At 52.5% G+C, this 21,584-nt stretch overlaps 6 protein-coding genes across 6 annotated transcripts; 4 read left to right on the top strand and 2 right to left on the bottom strand.

Annotated features, from left to right (window-relative positions):
• On the top strand, positions 1-2,850 carry HD553DRAFT_274072 (uncharacterized protein; the record flags this gene model as incomplete). The annotated part of the gene is made up of 9 exons (XM_046177849.1): positions 1-364; positions 461-521; positions 591-723; positions 798-926; positions 991-1,164; positions 1,282-1,542; positions 2,110-2,480; positions 2,540-2,587; positions 2,652-2,850. The coding sequence occupies 9 exons, from the start codon at positions 1-3 to the stop codon at positions 2,848-2,850; spliced, it is 1,740 nt and encodes a 579-aa protein (XP_046035577.1).
• A 718-nt stretch (positions 2,851-3,568) lies between these two features.
• Positions 3,569-4,785, top strand: HD553DRAFT_66731 (uncharacterized protein). The gene has a single exon (XM_046184398.1). It carries the CDS (start codon positions 3,749-3,751, stop codon positions 4,676-4,678), a length of 930 nt encoding a protein of 309 aa, XP_046035576.1. The 5' UTR covers positions 3,569-3,748; the 3' UTR covers positions 4,679-4,785.
• An 850-nt stretch (positions 4,786-5,635) lies between these two features.
• Positions 5,636-6,644, top strand: HD553DRAFT_314225 (uncharacterized protein). Its single transcript, XM_046180329.1, has 5 exons — positions 5,636-5,773; positions 5,853-5,875; positions 5,955-6,001; positions 6,107-6,175; positions 6,325-6,644. Exons 1-5 carry the CDS (start codon positions 5,717-5,719, stop codon positions 6,399-6,401), a joined length of 273 nt encoding a protein of 90 aa, XP_046035575.1. The 5' UTR covers positions 5,636-5,716; the 3' UTR covers positions 6,402-6,644.
• On the bottom strand, positions 6,645-11,014 carry HD553DRAFT_314224 (ANTH-domain-containing protein). The gene is made up of 9 exons (XM_046180328.1): positions 10,914-11,014; positions 10,616-10,766; positions 10,230-10,328; positions 9,536-9,946; positions 9,320-9,431; positions 9,066-9,217; positions 8,830-8,950; positions 8,518-8,764; positions 6,645-8,453 (listed from the first exon to the last, which is right to left on the bottom strand). The coding sequence occupies exons 2-9, from the start codon at positions 10,676-10,678 to the stop codon at positions 6,917-6,919; spliced, it is 2,742 nt and encodes a 913-aa protein (XP_046035574.1). The 5' UTR covers positions 10,679-10,766; positions 10,914-11,014; the 3' UTR covers positions 6,645-6,916.
• A 2,260-nt stretch (positions 11,015-13,274) lies between these two features.
• Positions 13,275-17,686, top strand: HD553DRAFT_336120 (voltage-dependent anion channel-domain-containing protein; the record flags this gene model as incomplete). The annotated part of the gene is made up of 14 exons (XM_046182223.1): positions 13,275-13,473; positions 13,774-13,913; positions 14,075-14,163; positions 14,197-14,231; positions 14,318-14,451; positions 14,551-14,567; positions 14,708-14,952; positions 15,235-15,506; positions 15,612-15,994; positions 16,125-16,349; positions 16,469-16,691; positions 16,798-16,982; positions 17,057-17,332; positions 17,408-17,686. The coding sequence occupies 14 exons, from the start codon at positions 13,275-13,277 to the stop codon at positions 17,502-17,504; spliced, it is 2,520 nt and encodes an 839-aa protein (XP_046035573.1). The 3' UTR covers positions 17,505-17,686.
• Positions 17,687-17,922: 236 nt separating this feature from the next.
• Positions 17,923-21,370, bottom strand: HD553DRAFT_358161 (uncharacterized protein; the record flags this gene model as incomplete). Its single annotated transcript, XM_046183903.1, has 11 exons — positions 17,923-18,198; positions 18,315-18,398; positions 18,698-18,891; positions 18,952-19,465; positions 19,499-19,660; positions 19,760-19,826; positions 19,965-20,051; positions 20,678-20,885; positions 20,916-21,081; positions 21,158-21,268; positions 21,337-21,370. 11 exons carry the CDS (start codon positions 21,368-21,370, stop codon positions 18,050-18,052), a joined length of 1,776 nt encoding a protein of 591 aa, XP_046035572.1. The 3' UTR covers positions 17,923-18,049.
• Positions 21,371-21,584: the final 214 nt, after the last annotated feature.

Raw genomic sequence — 21,584 nt, 5'->3', positions numbered from 1 at the left:
ATGTTGAAACCACGTTACCCTTTATCGGAGTGCGAGATCCCCCAAACCGCCTCGGGCTCTACACCTTCTTCCGCTTCTTCCCCGTATACCTCTACCCGCTCGGGGTTACCTTCACACGAACTCACTCCGAATTCCAACTCCAACCCCATTCCAAACTCTACCTCCAACGGAAACACACACGGGCATGGGCATGGAGCAACAACAACGACGACGACCACAACGAACCCGGTTGGGAGGAAGAGGAAACGTTTCGAACTAGATTTCGTACACCTAGATCCGGTGTTGAGCGTGCATATGAGGATGCAGAGTATGAGCATGTTAGGCAGGGGGGTTATAGAGTTTATACATCCGGAGGAGAGGGAACGTACGTCTTGATTCGAGGTTTCGCTCGATGGGAGGATTGGGCGGGTTTGCTGATCTGAAATATGATTTTTCTGGACCTGGGAACTTGGATGTACAGAGGCTCGGAGAGATTTGTATTCGTCAACCCGAGTGAATAACCTGGAAGGAAGCGTTACAAGGTGGGTTTCAGTGATATCTCCTCTCTGGTTAGAGGCACCCACACGCTGACGCTACGTTCGCGGGCTCAGGGTTCGTTTCGCAAGATTGTCAAGAATCAGGACGATCCTCGGCTGTCCACCAGAAGACGAAGATATCCCTTCGGACGCTTACAAGTTTGTCGAGGACGACGAGTACCTGATCTTGGACCTAAGTTTACATTGGGTTAGTATATCACCTCGACGCCCCATATGGACTCGATCTTGCAATACTGATATCTGCTCGACGACGGCTCGCAGGCATGTGATGGACTTATCCTGGCCTTCTTCCACGCCATCAAGGACAAGGACAAGGAGATGGACAACGATCCCAAATTGCGGCATCAAGAGTGGTCGAACTACTGCGGGACGCCCGGCTTCACAGACGAGGTGAGTACGGGTAGTCTTCTCGATCGTCGAAACAGTGTAGCTCAACATATCGGCCGCGTTCCAGGACGTCGAATACATGTGGAACGACGTTAGCAAGGCTTTGCCTGTCAAGCCGATCGTCGCTCCGGCCCCACCGCCCGAGCGCGTCTTCCTAATTCACGCAACCGAAGAGTCAAACGTGAGGCCAGACACGGTCATCTTTGCCTGGCCTCCGCCGCGGATACGAAAGAAATTCGAGGTCGAGATGGACGACAAGGTCATCAAGCTGCTCGGTGGCGAAGCATGGGCATCACCTGCTGACGATGACGAGGTGGACGAAGACGAACTCGACATGTTCGGCAGGAGGCGGAGCGAGTTGGTGCCTCGGATGGACGGCCGCTACTGGGCTCAAGACTATGCCGAACTTATGAAGCACGTCGAGCTCGAGAACAAGACGGGTCAACCGGACGCTTGGGGAACCTTTGGCAAGACGAGCTGCACGCAGCGGTTCCAAGGTGGTCATCTGCTCACCAACGAAGGTGTCTGGCGTAAGATCGAGAGCGTTTTCATACCTTATGGCAAGATCACGTTTGCGTGTTTTCAGACGGTCTCGATCTCGCCTCTAGGTGAGGCACCTGTCGGAGCCGCACCCCAGATCGTTGCACCCGGTAGCCGACCACAGGACCAGATTCCATGGATTCCTAATGTTTGGCCGCCAGACGGCAGTGTGCCTCTCCCTATGCCTCTCGTCCAAGGACCGCCCCAGTTGGCAACCTTTGCGAGCGGTCCTTCGCCGATGCCGTCTCACCAGTTACCGGTCGATCCCCTGGACCGAATCGCATCGACCCCATCCATCTTGGGACCAAGTGACAATCTGGGCTTACCTATCTTGTCGCCCTCGACCACGCAAACCGTCAAGCCTCCATCGGCTCGTTCGCCACCGCCGCCCACGCTTCCTCCAGTTTCTTTCGCTCCGGACAGCTACACAGGTCAGCCCATCACGGGTTACGGCTATCCAGACCAAAACTTTTACCCTTCCCAACCGTATTCAGGGTCCATACCCATTGGCTACAGTCAGTCCAACACTTTGCAGCAAATGGAGCTGCCGAGTATTGGGTCCAAGCAGCCTGTCTACCCTGCAGACCTGTCCGATTGGGCGCCACAGCCCATACCTCTTATTCGACCGCCTTCGCCCCGGGTCGAGACGTTACCAACGCATGATCAATATCCGATTGATCCGCGCGGTATCAAACGTAAACCATACGAAATGGAAGATGGAAATATGATCAACGGTGTCGATTTCGATGAGCAGTATATGCCGTATCCGCAGCCCATCATGCCCATGAGTACGATCGGCAAGCCGCCTTACCCTGGAGACCAGACTGCTTCTTCGATCGGGATCGAATATCCCCAGCCAGTTCTGATGCGTGGCAACGCGACGCTGAGCGAGCAGCAAGAGAATGATAACAGGAAAAAGGCGGCCGCAGTGGCGGCGGTAGAAAAGGAACCGCTTAGGCCCGCCGTTCCACCTCCCGATGGTATCGAGTGCTGTATACAGTGCGCAACGAAGGAAAGGTAGGCAAAAGCATATTTATGGCTGTCAGACATTGATGCTTACTCTGATTCCCCCGCAGCCCGGAGTGGCGCAAATCGGAAAACGGGATCAAGAATCTATGCAATGCGTGAGTCAACGGTTTCTTTGTCCACATCACGGCGTCGCTGATCAACTCACTTCAATCACAAAAGATGCGGTTTGAAGCTCGCAAGACTACAAGCGAAACGTGAAGGTCGACAGAAACCGCGCAAGAAGAAACCCCCTGCAGCTGTCACATCGTCTCCCATGGGCCCGGAATTTTCACAATCGTCAGGCTCTAGATCTCAGAACGGAAGATCAAGCGCGTCTGGCCCGCCTATCAACGGCCACTCTTGGTCAGGGCAGGCATAAGCACCAGGAATGGAATTTCACAGGACGCTGTACTCGGAACCCCGCTATCATGTAACATCACCAGACAGCATTCTGCTTCTCACTATGAATACCGCGGCCGGGATTGTGCTAGCCGAAGCGATCGCAGTGATGAAGCACTTCGTTCGGCATGTCATCGAATACGGTATTCGAACGTTCTTGAATCAATACACGCTGCAGCCGAATTCGTCAAGCGAGAAAATGTGACGCAACGCCAGCATGTGCAATGCAGATGGGCCTCCTCCTTTTCTCGGAGTCCGCATCATCACGGCTGTAGACGTTTAACGCCTATCTCGCCATCAACGGGATCCCGGAAGTTCTGGTGAGATGGCACTACCTTCCAACCGCCCATCGCTTCCAGTTCGACGAGCTTCCCAACATTGACAGCCTTCTCAAGGTGTGTCCTATACCATCGATCCGGTCCGAACGACCCGAGGGATCCCGCCCCTCTCGACCATCGCCTCCTTTGTGTGATTCTCCGTTTCAACACGAGCGATGGCGCGCAAGCACGCCGCTCTGAGCGTCAAAAATCGTCTCATTGCTGTGTAATCCAGCGACATTCATTGGTACAAAGGGTTTCGGGGGAAGAGAAATCAGGGGCTTCCTGTGAGTCGAGGGGGTGCTCGCTATTGGTCGCAACATTTCTTCTTTGCTCATATCGCATCATTCGCTGTCATCAACGTCCATCGACACGTCACAGCGTGTGTCGTAGTGCTGCCTATATAGTCCAGCCCTCCCACGCCGCTTATCCCCTCCAATTCACCCGAAAGTTGATCGCGCCGCACCGGCGAACAGCGAACCCGGTTCATCCCCTTCAATCGCCTTTCCGCCAGTGCTACCCTTGGCGTCCATCGCTCAATGAACACAAACGAGCTTGAGGATGTTCAAGTCCGGATGGTCCGATGACGAACCCAATGATGTTGAAGTACGCTCGAGGATGTCTTACGAGGACGATCGAGGGGTAGACTTCATGCGGAGCTCAAATCTACAGGAAGAAGGGGAAGAGTCTCAGGTGTACATAGCTTTGTACGGGCGATTGGAGAAGACCGATACCGGCGCTGAGGGGTCGAAGCAAACGTCGGCGGGAAGGAAGCCAGGAAAACAAGACCAGAGTCGGGTCCCTCGTCGACGATGTTCCGCGGAGATCGACTGGACAGCGGGCCAACGATCTCGAGCAATGTTGACTCCGAGACATCGTCTGGAGTTGGCTGACGCTGTACAGGCTTACGACACGGCCTACACGCAATTCGCTCGGATGTACCGCGCCATGCACGAAACGCCACCATATCAATATCCGTTACCACACGCCACGGGTCTGGGCGGATGGCGGTTCGTCCCCGAAATCGAACACGTCCATGTCGCCTACACCGCCATGATGCAATCCTACGTCCGGCTTTGCGTGATGGAGAGACAATATTGGGACGAGAAATCCGTCTGCCTCGAGGTAGATGGGCTGTACTCTGCGTACAGGACCTTCTTAGGATCAGCCTTTCGGGGAGTCGCAGGTTGGCCAGTCGATTTCGACGCCAGGCTGCCGACTATGGATGGGTACTATGAGGGTTTGGAGAGACAATACCGATTGAAGGCGTACGGTGAGACGCTAGGACAGTGGCAAGAGGAGGAAGAGGATGTGGAAGAGGTCTCGGATTTCGAGGATGCTCTTGCTTGCGCTAACGAGGAGGTTCCGACCGTTCGAGGGGAGACAACGAAGAAAACAGCTCGGAGGCCCAGCAACGCCAGGAGGAAAAGCTCGAGACGACTACTAGCAGGGGTACAAGATGGTCAGCCGGGACGACGGCGTGCGATGTGAGAAGTATCGACAGGGAAGACTCTCGCGAAGATCGGGCGGGCTGAATTTGAACTATGCATTGAGGGAATTACTGTCATCGGATTGCGGTCATCATGGGTTTTAAGAATATTACGGCAAACAAATCAGTTGTATATAGTTGATATCGGTTGTATCAAGTCAGTCCAGAGTTGTATGCAGATGCATTCGTCTCGATAATTATAAGCACCATGCTCTATCAGAAAATTTTGCACGACATAATCACAGTACCGGAGCCGTTAGACGTCGTCCAGCCTACCGACATGTTCTTGTGGTGAATGATATGTCCGACACTACCTCTCAGTGGATGTCTTCCTCGGTTAGTCATCGGTAATTGTTCGACGGTGTTTCCCAATTTCCGTTGCAAAATCTGATATAGCATCGTGGCTCGGAGTTTGACCCAGCTGACAGCCTCGTCGGCTGGATGCTCCCAGTTGCAGAAGTCTTCCAGCCTGATCTTGCCGAAGACCGGGTAACACATTCTGTCTTACTCGTTTGCTGCTGTCCATAGCAATACGGTAGGTGAAACACGATAAGGACATGATGAGCTGAGGGCCATCCAGAAAACAGTACCATAAACTTACAGCCAGTACCTAAAACTCTTGGTAAGCAGGCATCAACAATCCTGACGGGATTGCTGTGAGCACAAGTGTTTGTCCTGGCAGAAGCACCTCAAGCCATCCATATGCTTTGTACTTAAGCACTGTGTCCCTCAGTTTTTCAGCATGACTCAATCATAAGCCAGTGATCCCAGATCATGTCATCGTTCATATCTCTCCGGTGTCCTGTATTGCACCTTCAGAGCCCTAATTTCAATGGATACTGGCGAGTGCAGGGTTTGTGTTCTGGACGGGCTGTACTTCAGTATAAGGTTACCCTCGGCCTTAGCCGAACGTGGTTGTGCGATCTCCTTGTTCAATCCTCGACCATATCTGCCTATCTCGATATCGATCGTCCTCACCACACAAAGCCACCTTCTCGTTGCTAGACATTGACTACAGCTATACAAACCATCGACGTGAGATGACGGCCCCAGTCCAGCTCAGTCAACGGCTCCGAGCCATCAAGCTATACAAAGAGGTCAATCGCGTACTGGGAATCAGCTTGGCATTATATCGCGATCGCTGATACTCTCTTCCTCTTTCAAAAACCATTATAGCTGCATCGTCTAGGTAGAGACTAGTCAGTGAAATTTTCTTCTCCACAGTGCCAGACAGCAAGTTTCAGCCTCCAGCTCAAGCTCATAGTCTCATCACGTCAGTCCCGATCCACAATGGTTCGCCAAACGTCTTCGCGGGGCGTACGAGAGTGAGCCCTTCCCTCTCTCCTTCCGTCTACAGCATATCTATATAAAGAACTACGGAGCTGATGTTGTATGATGGGCCATCAATACGTCTGGGATCACGTCGACAGAGAACGCAAGCCTAACTGATCCAACGGCGATCGAGAAACAACTCGCCTTGGGGGAACACGTCAAGAAAGGTCAGTCCCTTCAACCGCCCCCTCATCTCTCCTATTCCTTCTCCTTCTGGTCTTGTCCGTCGTTCTTCTTCCACCACAATCCCTTCCTTCTCTGTGAAGCTGAAGCTGATCGATACCTGGATGTGGTCATGGCGTCACAATATCCACAGAGGTCCTAACGCTGATATCACTGAAGAAATTCCGGCACCTCCGGCGTTCTTATTATCCGGACGATCCCGCTCGATAGACTTTAGGCCGTCACGCAGGGCAACGTCATCAAGCACTGAGAAATTGACGAGCGGATCGTTCATTCAGCGAATGACTTTTGAAGAAACTTACCAGCTAGCTGGTGCATGTAGGAGGCTGTCGGAGGGGGGAAGGAGGCGAACCTCGCAACATAGTACTGTACCGCACTCCCCAGTGCACATGTAAGATACATTGTAATTAAATCTTGAACTTCTGTAGCAAGCGAGCAAGGCATATATCATTATAATTCCATCCTCCAGATTTTGATCTCCTTCCAGGCATACAAGACGAGCACAATGACGAACAAAACGACAAAGACCTGATCAGTCCAGGTCCGTCTTCTTTTTTCCTCTACCACGGGCGATGACATTTACCGAGACAACAAACAGGCGAAACGGAACGAGACGAGGGTGAGGGTGGACATGAGGACGAGATCGAAGGTGCGAAGAGGGTGTCGAGGGTTACAACGTTGCTGAGGTATGAGACGCGCGGAGGGGTTGATCCCATGTGGATCGATCAGAAGGACGTCATCCAATTGGTATTGTTGGTCTGAGCGCCAGTCTGCCCGTTGGCATTACCGAACGGTTGGCCGAAGGGTGATCCCGCTTGATGTTGTTGTGATTGTTGCGGTTGACTTGACCCGCCGCCAAAGATTGACATCAGGTCGTTATTGTTGCTGTTGCTGTTCATCCCCGCATTGCCCGTGTTGGTGGACGCGCCGAACGGGTTGTACCCCGTCGCTTGCGGTTTCATACCGCCGGCATTCGTATTACCCGTCTGGTTCTGGCCCATCCCCGACCCAAAGCCAGCTCCAAACGGCGAGCTAGGACTAGCCCCCGTCGACTGGCTTGGCAGACCTCCCAACCCGGTCTGATTCGTCGACGAGGGCATGTCGGTGACCAGTGTCGATCCAAAGTTGGACGACGGCTTGAACGGCTTGATCGAGCTGCCCGCGAAACCGGTCGCTTGCGGTTGAAGGAACCCGGCTGTCGATGTCGGTGTCGCCGGTGGAGGCGAGCTGATCGCAGTCGTCCCCGTCGTCTGTCCAAACAGGTTGTTGCTCGACGAATTGGTCGCCCCCGTTGGCTGGTTCATCAATCCGCTCGAGCCGAAAGCACCGGGGAAGGTGCTGTTGTTATCGCCCGATGGCTTGGACGTGTCGTTGGTGCTTGTCAAGGCGAAAGCAGAAGCGAGATCCGACATGAAGCTGTTGCCGTTTCCACCCGTCGAGGCCGCGTTGTTCGCGCCAGGGGTGGCGCCGGAAGACTGCGCATTCGTTTCGGCCGACTGTCCCAGTGACGAGTTATCCATCCTGCTCGAGAACGGCACGATCGAGCTTCCAGCAAACCCAGTCGCTTGGGGCACCATGGGTGCCGGCGCTCCGCTGGCCTGGCCTGATGGTTGACCCGTCTGCTGTTGCTGCATGTTGTTCGACATCGACTTGTGCATAGCGAGTTCGAAGAGCGAAGGTCCTGCCGGGGCCTGCTTCTTGGGCAAACGGTCCGAAGGCAAGGCAAAGGGGTTGTTGGTACCCGTTGCCTGTGCCGTCAGAGGTTTAGGGTCGGGCGATGAAACGGAATTCAATGGCGCTGACGTCGACCGGGGAAGCGAGGTAAAGGCGTTCTCCGACGACGGACTTCGGAAGGGCAATCCAGTATTTTGGGGCATAATCATCGATTGCCTGAACGGGTTGAAGCCGGTAGCCTGCGGTTGCAGCGGTGCAGGCTGTGCGAAGGGCGCCTGGCCGAACCCAGTCTGTTGAGGTTGTGCAAAAGGCGACGCCTGTCCGAATCCGGTCTGCTGCGGTTGAATGAAAGCGTTCTGTTGAGGTGGCTGCAAGACCTCCATCGTTTGAGGCTGAATGAACCCGGTCTGCTGAGGCATCATCTGCATGTTGGGCTGCTGGAAAGGTTGTTGACCGGGAAACCCTGTCGCCTGTGCTTGCATCGGATTGAAACCGGTCGCCTGCGGGAACATGGACTGCCGGAACGGGTTCGCCATCGGTTGCTGTGGCTGTCCGTACGGGTTACCCATCCCCATCTGAGTCATAAAGCTATCGAGACCTCGAAGTCAGTCTCTCTAGTCTTAGTCTGCATTCCGAGTTCCTTATGACTCACTTGTTACCACCCATCCCGCCCATTCCCCCGGGTCCTTGCTGCTGCTGCTGCTGCTTTTGCTCCTCCTCGATACTGCTCAAAAAGTCTTGTATCGTCCTGTTCACCTGACGCTGAGCGGTCGGTGCGGGTGCCGAGGTCGAGGTCGAGGACGTCGAGACGGGCGGGGCGAGAGTCGATGAAGACGAAGCAGCGGGTTGCGATGACGATTGTGCCGGTTTTGATGCTGGGGGTGCTGGCGATACCGAGGCTATAGCCGAGCGGACACATGTCAACGAAGAGATAGAATGACAAAATCGAATGCAGCCGACTTACGAGCCCTCGTTGTAGTCGGGACATCGGCCGCCCCCATATTTTGCCTATACTCCAACCTGTTCTGCTCGAAATCCGGGTCATGCAGATATTCCTCCAGCGCTCGGACCAAGGAGACCGGGGCCTGCTCGAACACACCGCAAACAAACAAAATGCCATTCATTTAGCGTTTCCAACGCCACACGCCAAATCCCCTTTTGCAAGCCGTATCAAGTGAGACGTCAAAAGCTGACACTCACGTGTTTGAGGTTCGGAACCGGGATATCCAAAACGTTCTTCAACCGCCGTGCCGTATTGAGGTAATCGACCACCTTGTCGTTCTGCTTGACAAACGCCTTGTAGATCGACAACGCTTCCTGAGCGTCCGTCTTGACCATCTCAAAGTAATGTTCTACGCGCGTACAGCCAGAATGAAGGTCAGCACAACGTTTGCTATAGACCTTTGTTCTTGTCCGGGCGGAGAGATGGGGAGATGAGCAGGGGGGGGGCTTACCGAGCAGGTTGACCACGCCCTCGTTGACCGCCTGGGTGAGTACGAGCAGATCCTTGACGATCATCCTACAAGCCAAGTTGCTGCACGGGTCTTCCAGGTCATCATCGAAGAACTGAAAAAGCCAGGGAAAAAGCCGCCGGATTGCAAGTTGTCAGCTCGGTATGCCCGTCACACCATCACCTAAGCACAATAGAAAGACGCGCCCCCGAAACTCACCCTACACTGGATCAAACACCCGACGATCTTCTGTACCTCCCTCACCTCCCTCAAAAGCCCTTTATCCACCGTCAAGCTGTTCAACTTCCTCGCCTTGCCTCCCGCACTTCCACCTCCACCACCTCCGCCTCCTGTGCCTCCGGCCATGCTGATCCGATTACTATTATTCTCACTCTGAACCCTGATCGGATCATGCCTCAAGTTCTTATAGGCCACAATCCGCGCTTCGAGGTAGATGGCGTACGTCTGAAGAGTCTTTGTCGCCGAGTATCCTTCCCAACTCCCTCCCCCCACACTATCTTTTATCCTCAAAATATCCTGCCCTGAAGGCCCTGAGAGGAAACCTAGGACGTTATCGGTCGCTCCTTGGCGGATCATCGAGTGGAGGACTATGAGGGCTTTTAGGATCACCTGTTTTTGTCGTGTTGGAGCGAGAGGCAGAGAGGAGAAGAGAATAGGGGGAGAGAGGAGAGGAGAGGAGAGGACGAAGGAGAGGAAAGAGGTGAGAAAGGACAGAGAAAGAAAGAGAGGTAGTTTGGATGTCAGCGATACCCATCTCTCTTATCGTCTCATCTCGTCTCAATCTCATCATCTCGTCCCGCCCAACAACCGTCCCGTCCAGCCGTATCAAGTCGAGTACAGCGATCCAAAAGGGTAATCCACTTCGAACAAGAAAAATCGGGTCGGGACTGACGATATTCTTAGGCTCCCTCAAACAACTCCCCAAGCTCTTGCAGATATCGATCATCGCCCCGTCCGTCGTATGGGTCGCTTGGATGATCGGGTCTAGGTACTGTATCCTCATTCCATTTTCCGTGTATAGTGCACAGTGTGGCGTGGTTGTGTGGTTTGTGGAGTGTAGTGTGGTGTGAGGTGATGTGGAGTGTGGTGGATGATGGAGTGGTTTGAGTAGTCCGATGCGAAGGACGACGACGGGGAGGGTGACGAGGAGAACATCCCGACAAGATAGAGGAAGACCAGAACCAGGATGAAGAATGAGAGCAAGAACGAGATAAGCATATAACAATACAAGAAGAAGAACCGAAGAGGTAGATAGGAGTAGGGGTGAACGGAACGGACCTTGGCTTTCGGGACATCCTTCTTGGGTTTACACGCGTTCTTGACGGTCTTGTCGAACGACATCCTGATCCTGGGGTTCCACTCGTTCTCGTTGCTTGTTGATGCTGTTACTTTATGATTATAGGTTCCGTCTGAGGAGTACGACTAGCGACTAGAGTTGATCAAAAGGGCCAAGGTCGAGGTCGAGGTGTTTATCGTTCAAACGGTAGTAGTAGCAAGAGTCAGAGGTTGTTAGGTCGAGAGGGTGAGCTTTCGGTCTATCGACCAGCCACGAGCGAAGCGGAGGAGAGCGACGTGCGTGCTTGCGTACGGGCGGATTGGGCCGGCGATTCTATTAGGTGCCTCCTGCTAGACTTTCCCAGGGATTTGTAAGACTGGTAAATGCACAGACATCAAGAGCTACAAGAGAGGGTATACTAGCAGTCAAAGCTGGTGTGCAAGACGTATAGCTTTAGCTGATGGCCTGGTTACAAGCTGGAAGGTCCGTCGTCATCGACGTCATCGGTCCGAGAGAGCGATTTCCTTCCGAAAGCAGTCGACCAACACGCGCACGCGCGTAAAGCTTCGACCGGCCCTGGGGCAAAAAGGTTGAAGGTTTGGTGTTTGGTAGTTCGTGTTGCATGTTGCCAGATGCATCCAGGCAAGAATCACGATTACCACGATATACTTGGGAATCAAAGTTGGCTTGTTTGAGACCGAGTTAGCGGACTGAGAGATTCCTTAGGTGTCATGCCTGGGCGGGTCCGATTGCGGTACACGGCCGGGAAGCGTACCATCATCAAGGACGAGAACGATCAGTGACCGAGGCAAAAGAAGTGGGTTAAGACGACTCCCAGATCGTAGTAGCACGGCCAAAGCGCCAGCATATTCCAGGCGCAGTGCCAACGTCTTGTTCTGCATTCATTCTCGTGGAATCCAGTTAAAACAGTAATCGTAAGCAGAAACGCGCCAGAAGGTCCAGACGCGCCGCCTAGCATACTCTATATCTCTTCCCGAAGTGATAAAGCATCCAGAGGTACGGTTAGAGGGAAGGGAACCATAGCTCTACATAAAGAATTTCGCCTCCTATATGCAAGACTCTCTCAATCAAGAACCCCCCCTCCCCTCATTCTCAAACGCCCTCTTCAAGCTCCTTCGACGACCTTACAGTATTACCTCGAAGCCCCGCAAGCGCAAGCCGATCGCTGGGCCTCACTGTATACTGTATACGTTGTTAAACACTTACATACAAAGCATCTCATCTCGTGGGATCTGATCTGGTGGTGTGCAATGTGCTCAATCCGGTTTTGCCTTACAGTCGGATTGACATATTGTACTGTATGTCGCTACAGTACACCTCCTGGACTTGTGGACTTGACCTCCCCATCTCATTACATGAGCATTCTTACACGATCCCAAGCAAGCTCCTCGTCCTCCGAGTCACCACCAGCTCTACCTCACCCAACGCAACCAAACGCAACCAAACAGCTCGAAACCTCGACGGTCACCATGGAGGCCGGACTGATTTTCGGGTTCGAGTCCGACGACGACGACGACGACGACGACATTGCCAAACAACGACATGAAATGATCTGCCAGAATCGAGGGCGGCCCCAGCCACACGACCCCGGCCGACGATTAACAGGGTCTACGATTTCGAAACCCTTCAATTTCGAGCTCTGGACGACGAACATTCTCCTCCCGCGAACATAACATGAATCTTCGTCTAATATCTTCCCTTTGTTGAACCAATGACTGGCTCTGTGCTTCCGCCATCAAAGCTGGAAGGAGGACATCTATGGATGGTCCAGACCTTGACTGCGACCTAGCCGGGTCGTCACCGTCATTGAAGAAACCGGAGTGGAGTTGGAGTTGGGAAGTCTTGCTCGCAGTTGTCGTTGGCAGGCGATCGACCTCGGCTTCCACACCGACTTGACAAGGTGGACGTCGTATTCTCAAAAGTCCTTGCGTTTTCATCTTTTATCTCGATTTTGATTTCTTCATCTTGTAACCGTTACATTCCACATGGCATACTTTCGGACCGAGAACCTCCTCGGCCGGGAGTACCAAGGGTTCGCGTTGTCGAAAGACTCACATTATTGAAAGTCAGCGTGTTCGCTTCTTCGAGATCGTTGAGTTTCTCTCGCCGGCGGCGATCCTGTATGGCGTGCGCTTCTCGATCCGATGGACTAGACTCCGCTCTACATTCCTAGAGATCCTGGTGCTATCTCCTGCAAGTCGTATTCCTCTTTCTCGAGGTGCATTCAGTCGCAGGACGATATCGCTTACGTCGCCCCGCTACCCTCACCACGTTTCGCTAAAGACCAAGCGCGAGACGCAATCCTTCCTTTCTTTAGACAGACTTTACTGGAATCGAGCCGGATCATTCGAGTGGGTCATACCGATCTAGCTTGATTATCTAACAAAGGAGACCCTGCTCCAGGACCGTCAAAGCCGAGCTTCTTCGGCCTCCTTTCAAGCGCTGAGATTTGCGGCGTTGACTCTGCCAGAACAGTGTCTTCTTGGTGCTCCTTGTTCCTGCTTCCTCGACGACCTGATCGTGCATAAAAGCAGCCCGACAATCTATCCGTAACAGCGTATGTTCTAGTCTCGCAAAGACGGCCAGGCTCAAAACAACGCGAACCTATCCGAACACTGTCTCGTCTTGAAAGCTTTCACCATGTCCTCAATCACCAGATCCACTCAATCCACTCGACCCGATTCCATCGGCAGCAATGAGATCCCCCAGTCTACCTCTTCTACCGGTGAAGACGGCACTTCCAATCGAACCGTCTCACAAGATCCTGAGGCCAAAGCCATCATCAAGGGATTTCGAGAACTCGGCGAGAAGGTCATGCGACCTATGCACGCAAAAGAGCGTGAGCCTGACTTTCCTGCGGTAAACAAGAAAGAAGGTCTGGATGAAAAGAAGCCTGAGAATTGATCTTGTAGGCTTGTGTTTCCGAGCTAGAAGAAATCCATGTGATGATGATGCTGTCAAAATCCATTGTCTCTTGCGCGCCTATTGTTCCACAACAATAGTCACGCGGAGCAACAGCGGATCCACTCTTCTCGCCTTTGACCCCTGTGTTTCATCTCGCTCGCTCGCTTGCTTCGCCGCCAACTCCTATTGTCCTGAACAATATATATACTGGCCCTTTTCAATCCCCTTTTGATAGATCACCTTGTAATTACATCTTCATGCAAACTATACAGCGGTGATCAACTCGATATCCAACAGATGCATAGTCAAAGATTCAGCTCTCTTGGGTTTTCAATGCGAGTGAGACAAGCCCTACAGTACCAAATCGATAATGATGTGCGTAAGGCCGGGCGCGATGACGACCTGAAACGCGCGTCTGCACTGTATCGTGACCTCTACAGTATCGCCCGTCTATCTAATATCGACCTTCGCAGTCCACGAATTGAGTGCTCAACGATTTCAGGTCACTGAAAACTAGTAGGTCCTATCGGTTGTAGCTAACTTTGAATGGCGTCAAGCATACTAATGTCGATTCCGGCGCCTTTTTTTCAGGCTCGAACGCCAGAAGGAAAACGCAAGGAGCTGGGTAAATGACTGCGCTTTCAATCTGTTGAAGCAGGAGTGGAGTCTTGTTCGATCTCGATTCTGTTCAACGTGCGCCTTCCACTTCGGCCTCGATCAATGTCGTCTTTCCTGTCCAGACCGAGTGGAGCAAGAGCTCGGCTGAGATGTTCACACAGGCGGCTACAAGACTACCTTGAGTGAGGTGTGCTACAGAAGCGTCGTTCAAGACCTGGATGTTGGCGCGACACGCGACAATGCGCTCTGGGCTACGCTTATCCCTATAGCGGCCCGCCGGGAGTCACGAGCTATGGTGAGTGTTCTCAATCCCAACGAAGATGCGGCTTGTTGACGACTTCTCCAACCCTGATCGAGAGAACTTTGATCGCGATGGCGGTCGGCGGGATTGCAGGGTAGCTCGAAGAGTTCGTGAGGTTCAGCTGGAGTACAGCTCAATGCGAGGTTGCGTACGAAGAAATCCATAGAGGGTTAGCGCAGGTGAGATTGTGCTGGCAAGTCAAGATAGAACGTTGAGGTCTTCCGCCCTCACGCAGACCTTACTGCATCAGATATACCGCTACAATGCGTAACCTCAAAAGTCTGTCTCAGGATTCAGCACTTCGAACCGACCCCATCTCGACTTCGTCTACCCCACTTCAGCTCTTTCAAGTGTCCACCCAGATCGGAAGAACCAAGAGCAACGTCCTTGCAGCCGGTCTGAACAGTGCAACAGGTGACGACGGTTCGGAGAAGGCTGGTTTGAATACGGCGGAGAGAAAGAGAAATAGTACTGGAGGAACGAGTGGAGGTCCAGGTGGAGATTTGCTGAGACGCGTCGCTCTTTCTGAGACTTTGAAACCCGATCGAGTCCATATAGCCGTTCGCTCGATGTATCATCTCAGCAGATGGAATATTTTCTCAGTCTGACTGAGGCGCCCTCAAGGCAATCATTAGGGTCGATCTTTGTATAAGTACATTCTATCGCGGCCATCAAATAGCGTTGCGGATCGACGTTGAGCGCGACCATCGAAATCGCTCGATATAGGCGCGTTGCATTGACTATCCACAAGGACACACTGTGGTTTACTCGATCAAGCTCTACCCGATACGGCTCGTACATCTCCCAGTCTCGATGGCGATCTTGCATTCAGACCTTACCGGTCCAACACCCTCGAGCATATTCGGAATCCGGCTTCATCCCGTCATCTCGGCTTCTTTCTCGCGCTCGGGGCCCCCCGCGCTGAGAGCGAGAATTCGGAACCGAAAACATGGTCGATCGCATCATCGGGACTTGAACCTCGACAAACTATTCCGAACGAAATTACCAAGGGTGGCGATGATGTTCAAGAATTGTGGGCGGCGAGATCGGTCCGGCAATATAAAGCATAGCAAGATTTATCGGGATGTTCATTATGGTCCTGAACGGCGACTTGGAAAGAGAAAATAACAGCGATCAACGTTTAATAGAAATAGGAGTCGATCGATAATCCTTGCGCGGCGGTCATCGATCAATCTGTTGAAGGAGATCTATCAATTCCCGGTTTGAAGTCGATATTCGACGTCCCATTCAAGATGTCCTCCACAGCAACACCTACAAGCCCACCTCCTAATCCAGCCCCAACCCCACCTCCCAACCCAGTCCCAGCCCCCGCCCCACCATCCAAGATATTCTCCAGAGAATGGCGTCGCCGGATCCTCAACTTCACCCCTTCTTGGTTCTCCGTCAACATGGGCACAGGGATCGTCTCCATCCTCCTCTATAACCTGCCCTTCCAGTTCCCCGGGTTGAAGATTATCGGGGTGGTCATCTTCTGCTTGAACGTCTTGTTGTTCGTGGTCTTCTTTGGGATCTCTTGGTGAGCCTTTGCGAACCAATACTTTTTCTTCTTGGTGTCCCTAAACATCCCGCCGAGTTCCTGTACTGACCCGCTCATACGCTTTACGCCATCAAACTCGCACCCCAACCCGCTCAAAACAACCCCACAGCCTTCGGTACATACTCTACCCAATAGTCTTCCCCCGCATGCTCCTCCACCCTACCCAATCGCTCTTCCTCGGGACCCTCCCTATGGGCTTCGCTACTATCGTCAACATGGTCGTCTTCGCCTGCATACCCGCTTTCGGTGCAAAGTGGGTGACGCTAGCTTGGGTGCTTTGGTGGGTTGATGGGGTGGTTGCGGCGGTTATTGGGGTTGGGGTTCCGTTTGTTATGTGAGTCCCCCGGGCCACAATACCCGGCAATCTGGAAACGAATTAAGCCTCAACTAAATCCTCACCACAATCCCCCTCTCTTCCCCTCCCCTTCCCCGGAATTTGGAATCGCCCTACAGGTTCACCCGGCACGACCACTCCGTCTCCTCAGTAACAGGCGTCTGGCTTCAACCTTCCGTCTCTACCATCGTCGCCTCTGCCTCAGGAGCCATCGTCGCCCCATACCTCTCTGCTGGGCACGCGAGGTTGACGGTGGTCGTGTCCTATATCTTGTTGGGGATGGGGTTTATGCCGGCGGTTTTGATTATGGGGATGTATTTCCATCGGTTGGCTGTTTACAAGGTGTGTTTCCTGCCTCTCAAGATATTTTCCTGCGACCAAGACAAGCAGTAACTCGAAAGCTGACATATCTTCCATCCGACCCATTTCTGCCCGTGCTTGACTCCAGATCCCTCCCAACGCCCTGATCGTGTCCACCTACCTCCCCCTGGGTCCTTGTGGGCAAGGCGGATTCGCCATCCTTCGACTCAGCTCGGTCGTACGGTCCCTGTGTATGCAGTCGGAAGGTACGAGCCTCTATTCCGCGGAAGAGGTCAGGCTGTTCGGGAGTGCCATCTACGCTTGTTCCATCCCGTAAGCTTCAGAGTCCATCCCAGTGACCATTCGCAAAACCCGCTGCTAAAATGGTGTTTGCGCTTACGCCGCAGCCTGGCCTTGGTGATCTGGGGGTTCGGCCTAGTCTGGCTAATCCTTGCCACCTCCTCCGTCCTGGACCTGATGCGCAGAGAAAAAGTCGGCTTCAACATGGGCTGGTGGGGGTTCACCTTCCCCATCGGCGTCTTTGCCGTCTGCACCACCCAATTCGGCACCGAACTGGATTCCATGGCTTTTAAAGTGATAGGTACGGTACTGAGCTGTACGGTGGTCGCGCTCTGGATGTACGTAGGGGGGATGACGTTGATAAAAGCTTGGACGGGGGTCATGTGAGTCTCGGTACCGGGTTGGAAGGTCGGCTTTGCTTTTGTGGTCCTGATGTGAACTCGCTTTCTATTGAACAGATTCATCGCACCCTGCTTAGGAGCGCTCGAAGCCGAACTCTTGCCCAAAAAGGAGGATCAGACCGAGCGAGCACCGGATATGTGCGGGAACAAGTAGTCTTCAGTTCACGACCAAGTATTGTAGCGGGCGAGCATAGGCGCGAGTGTACGAGGACGGGTCCCTTGACGGGACTTCGATATTATAATAGCATACAGTAGACCCGTATGACGTGAGACATCACACGAAGAGGCGATTGTGCTTTTGCGCCGCTGGCAATAAATATAAATGACTGTCAAAAGCACGTTGTGCAACGCGTCGTACAGTAAATGATCTTGAACGGTTTGTTCTTGGTTCCGGATGCCACGGGCGTTGGAAGCGGGGGTAGCGGACGGATCGATTTTTTCCAACCCACAGAAATTACGACCTAGAATACGATAAACAACGACAAAAAGAAAGTGCGGTAGACATTGCGATACACATATAAAGACACTATGGATATGATGAAGCTATTACAAAAGCATAAAACCCAACTGCAGACATCATGATGCAGAGCCAGAATACAGCTAAACAAACGAAAAGATAGAGGTAGAGACAGTAGGGGAGACATCATGAAAACCGAGCCAGGCCTTGCGGCGCGGAATATGATCGAAAAGACAGAGCCGTTAGACGTCATCACCTAGACAGTGCTCGGCCATCTTGTCCATGAACCCATCAGGGTCCCGTTCGACCGCATATGTAACGATCTTCAGATTCGCTTGACGAATCCTGTTCATAGCCCTGATGTCGCTGTGGTCAGAGCATATCGAATCAGCTACATCTCGCTGCGACTTCAGCTCGGCCTAGCGGCAACTTGTTTCACAGCAGCACATGAAATCGATCTGAAAACATGATGAGATCAAGCTCTAAAAGACATGTCCCGTGACTTACGGGAGCCGCTGACGGTCACCATAGGTGGCGTTGTGGAACGTGAGTCTGTGTGGGTGATCCCGAGTGTTCCCGAACTTACAGCACCTGTAAGCTTAAGATTACTCGATAATTGTGCCCATACAATTCTACTCCGCTCGAGATGAAACAATGCGCTCGTATGAAGAAGAGCTATGCTGTATAGGATATGGATGAGGATGCCTTATACATGCGATCGGTCTCTTATCTGCGGCATTACTCATTTGTCCGCTAGGAATGGTCGACCTTGGATCTGGTGCGTCGACTGTCGTTGTAGGCGCAAGAGACGCAGGACTGATTTGCCTCTCCGAGCTCCATCCGTAGCAAAATATGTGCCTTTCCGTTTGGACAGGGTAGGCAGTACCCACTGGCGTCGCCGTACGTGAACCTGTTTAGCCCATCGTGCAAAGCGCTGTTCACTTGTTCGATCAGGCCGCTGTCGTTGCGATTCAAGTTGTTCTCCTTCAGCCACGCCCGACTATCACGGTCGCAAGTAAGCCCTTCCCTTTTCTTGCCCTGGGCCCTTGGTTCCGGCAGGGAGTTTTCCGTGAAGAAGTATGAGCTCAACGAAGATCAGTCAAATAATGTCAATCAAGAATTCAAGAACCTATCCATGACTTACGGATTGGATATAGAACGAGAAACGCTCCCGGTTGAACAGGCGCTCTCCTCATCTCGAGTACTAGACAGCTCCAAGGCGACCTTTTCGCAGAGTCTGCGCTTATTGCACCACTCGCAATACGCATGACCCTCCCTTTTCCGAATCTTCCTGACTAAATGACAATTGGGCATAGGGCATCGATATACCCAGAGCCTCCTCCCTTCACACACGTATTCGTGTTTTGCGCCCTTCTGAGAGCCTGCCGAAAGCCGCAGGCGAATAGCCTGCAATTCTACCAACATTTGTATGTAAGTGTCGAGAGACGCATAGTGTTTCCGCTCTTCGGCGATCACACGTAAGCTTTGAGGATCAAGATTGGCGTCCTCGAGCCCTTGCAGTGCTATCCTCACGTGTTCGGACGTTCCGACAGGAAGACTGAAGTCCAATCTTCGAAGTGGAACGAGGCGCGTGGTCTTCCTGCTGGGTTCTGCGACTGACCAGGCCAAGGGGTTGTTCATTCGATCGGGAACGCCTCCTATCAAACATACTCAAACAGAGTCAAACTTACGGCCGTGACTTGGTGCAGCCGAGTTCTGCAGCGAATTGCCTATCTGTGATGGCCAGTGAAGCTCGGAGAGGCCTACCGGCAAAACTAAAGACGGATCATACGCCGAGTCTAGAAGCGTCGTATCGGTTACTGAGGCCCCCACAGAACAATCGCTATCGAGAACTGGAATAGGACATCAATCATAAGTGGCGTATACACAAAAGGCCTGTTTAGAGGAATGAGTTTCCGCTGAGTCAGTTCGGTGTCACTGGGTCCGCGCACGTTTGAAGTCGTCATTTTGATAATCGAGATTGGACACCTCGCAGAGAAACGGTGCCTCGAGTTCTTGCTGCTGAGCGATCCGAGTTCTCATATATACATAATCTTTGCTAGTCATCAACGTGTTGTGCAAACATTATGGGAGGACTTTGCGGTCGCGCTCCTTTGAAAGTCAGCCAAAGACTCGATTCCCTGTGTGGTCCATCACCTCTATCTCAGCCTTCGTTCGGGTGATGAGAAGCCCGCGTTTCATGTTGATACCGCCGCGCGCCATGTAACGCAACCTCTCCAATCGCTACCCAGCGTAATAGAAAATTTATTGAAAAGGTCGCGCACAAGAGGGGCAAAGTCGTATCAGGATATGATTCATTTGCATGGCGAGCCTTATAACCGATTCCTCGTGAATTCACAGTGACAATATGCGGCACGAACCGCGAATTAGCAAAGTACCTTCAGATCGCAAGAAACGCTCCGATCAACTAGGCTAAGGAAATTTTTCGCTTTCAACCAAACTCGCTTCTATGTTCTTAGTATAACCTCAGAACTGCACAAATCGACAAGATGAGCCAGGCAGACAAGACAAGCCTCGGCCGCATCATATTTGGTATTCCTTATCCTCTCAGTGGACAGCGTCGTACGTCGGCTCCATAAATTGAGAGCATGAATCTGGCTAGAATCCATACAACTTTTTGATCCCTACATCGCCTCGCCTTGTACGTATAACAATCTGGTTTCCTAATATCGCAAGTTTCCATGATACAAGACGGAATCTGCCTATATTCATGCCGTCCTCCTCTAGTTCCTTTTCCTCCTTGCTTCTTTCGGTTGGTTACAAGTAACGCAACGTTTGCTTCCGGTATTTCTGGTTAGGATTCTCCTAACTCTCGAACAAATCTCGCACCGGTACACCCAATACTTCACCCCTACGCAAAAAGCGTACTCTGCCTTGGCACTACCTTCGTCTGTCAACGCCTTGCGGACTTCTAGCAAGCCGGTCAAGAATGCTAGCCGTGCGTGCCAGGTACTGCCATACTTCCACGCCATTCCGTCGCATTGGGGCAGTATCCCTCGAATCAGTTCCAAGCTTGGCTTGTCAAGGTCGTTTTCCATTTCCCCGAGCATCCGTATGCTATCGGGGTAATCAGCCGAGATTACGAACCCCAAGCCTTTGAACTCAATCAAAGGCGTGACTGGGGCCAAGGCTTCTGCATCATTGGGGTTGAACGCTTGGTTGTCCGAAGGAACCCATTGAGAGGAGTAACTTGCGGGAGGAACGGTATTGGGGCCACTTCCAAACGTGAATTCGGAGGCGTCAGGCGCCGCGGCTATGGAATGGGAACGAAGAAAGCATGTTTATCCGAGCGAAAGGATGTCGTAAGCTGAGCCATCGTGATCACACACTGAAGATGGAAACATCCTTACGGTAGAACTGACCACCAGTCTTTGCATTGCCATACGCAGATCCAGTTGTTGCCTCCTGTTGGTCGTATGGGTTGTTCCCGCTCGGGGGAACTAAAATCAACTCTTGCAGGTCAGAAATAGGCTCGAACGAGATTCTGAAGGATACACCTTGCCCTCACGATAATAGCTTCCATCGGGTTGATATGGGTCCATTGTTTCTTTGTCGCGGTGCCTGTTGAGAAGGTGAGATCTCTTCGAAATCCGTTTGGATGTTTCGAGCGAATGAGATGAATATACTTCGCCTCCATCGTTCTCAAGCGATTCACGTCGCTATATATGTGTCGGTCTGCCGATACACCTGGTCATGAAGCACGTCATGAGAAGGGCCTCCGTTGTGTTCCTTTCACGCTGTTTGATAGTCCTCTCC

This window comes from Filobasidium floriforme (genome assembly GCF_021052385.1).
Source record: "Filobasidium floriforme strain CBS 6241 chromosome Unknown HD553scaffold_15, whole genome shotgun sequence".
In the NCBI taxonomy this organism is placed as follows: Eukaryota; Fungi; Basidiomycota; class Tremellomycetes; order Filobasidiales; family Filobasidiaceae; genus Filobasidium; species Filobasidium floriforme.
The sequence above is the reverse complement of the archived record's forward strand: the minus strand, read 5'-3'. Positions and strand labels throughout refer to the sequence as shown.

Bases quoted from the DNA above. Each gene is read 5' to 3' on its own strand.
- HD553DRAFT_66731 (XM_046184398.1), top strand. From the start codon at position 3,749: ATGTTCAAGTCCGGATGGTCCGATGACGAACCCAATGATGTTGAAGTA.
- HD553DRAFT_314225 (XM_046180329.1), top strand. From the start codon at position 5,717: ATGACGGCCCCAGTCCAGCTCAGTCAACGGCTCCGAGCCATCAAGCTA. The intron at 5,876-5,954 runs GTCAGTGAAATT...TCATCACGTCAG, and splicing joins CATCGTCTAGGTAGAGACTA to TCCCGATCCACAATGGTTCG. The intron at 6,002-6,106 runs GTGAGCCCTTCC...TCACGTCGACAG, and splicing joins TCTTCGCGGGGCGTACGAGA to AGAACGCAAGCCTAACTGAT.
- HD553DRAFT_314224 (XM_046180328.1), bottom strand. From the start codon at position 10,678: ATGTCGTTCGACAAGACCGTCAAGAACGCGTGTAAACCCAAGAAGGAT. The intron at 10,329-10,615 runs GTCCGTTCCGTT...ATGAGGATACAG, and splicing joins AGGATGTCCCGAAAGCCAAG to TACCTAGACCCGATCATCCA. The intron at 8,454-8,517 runs GTGAGTCATAAG...AGGTCTCGATAG, and splicing joins GGCGGGATGGGTGGTAACAA to CTTTATGACTCAGATGGGGA.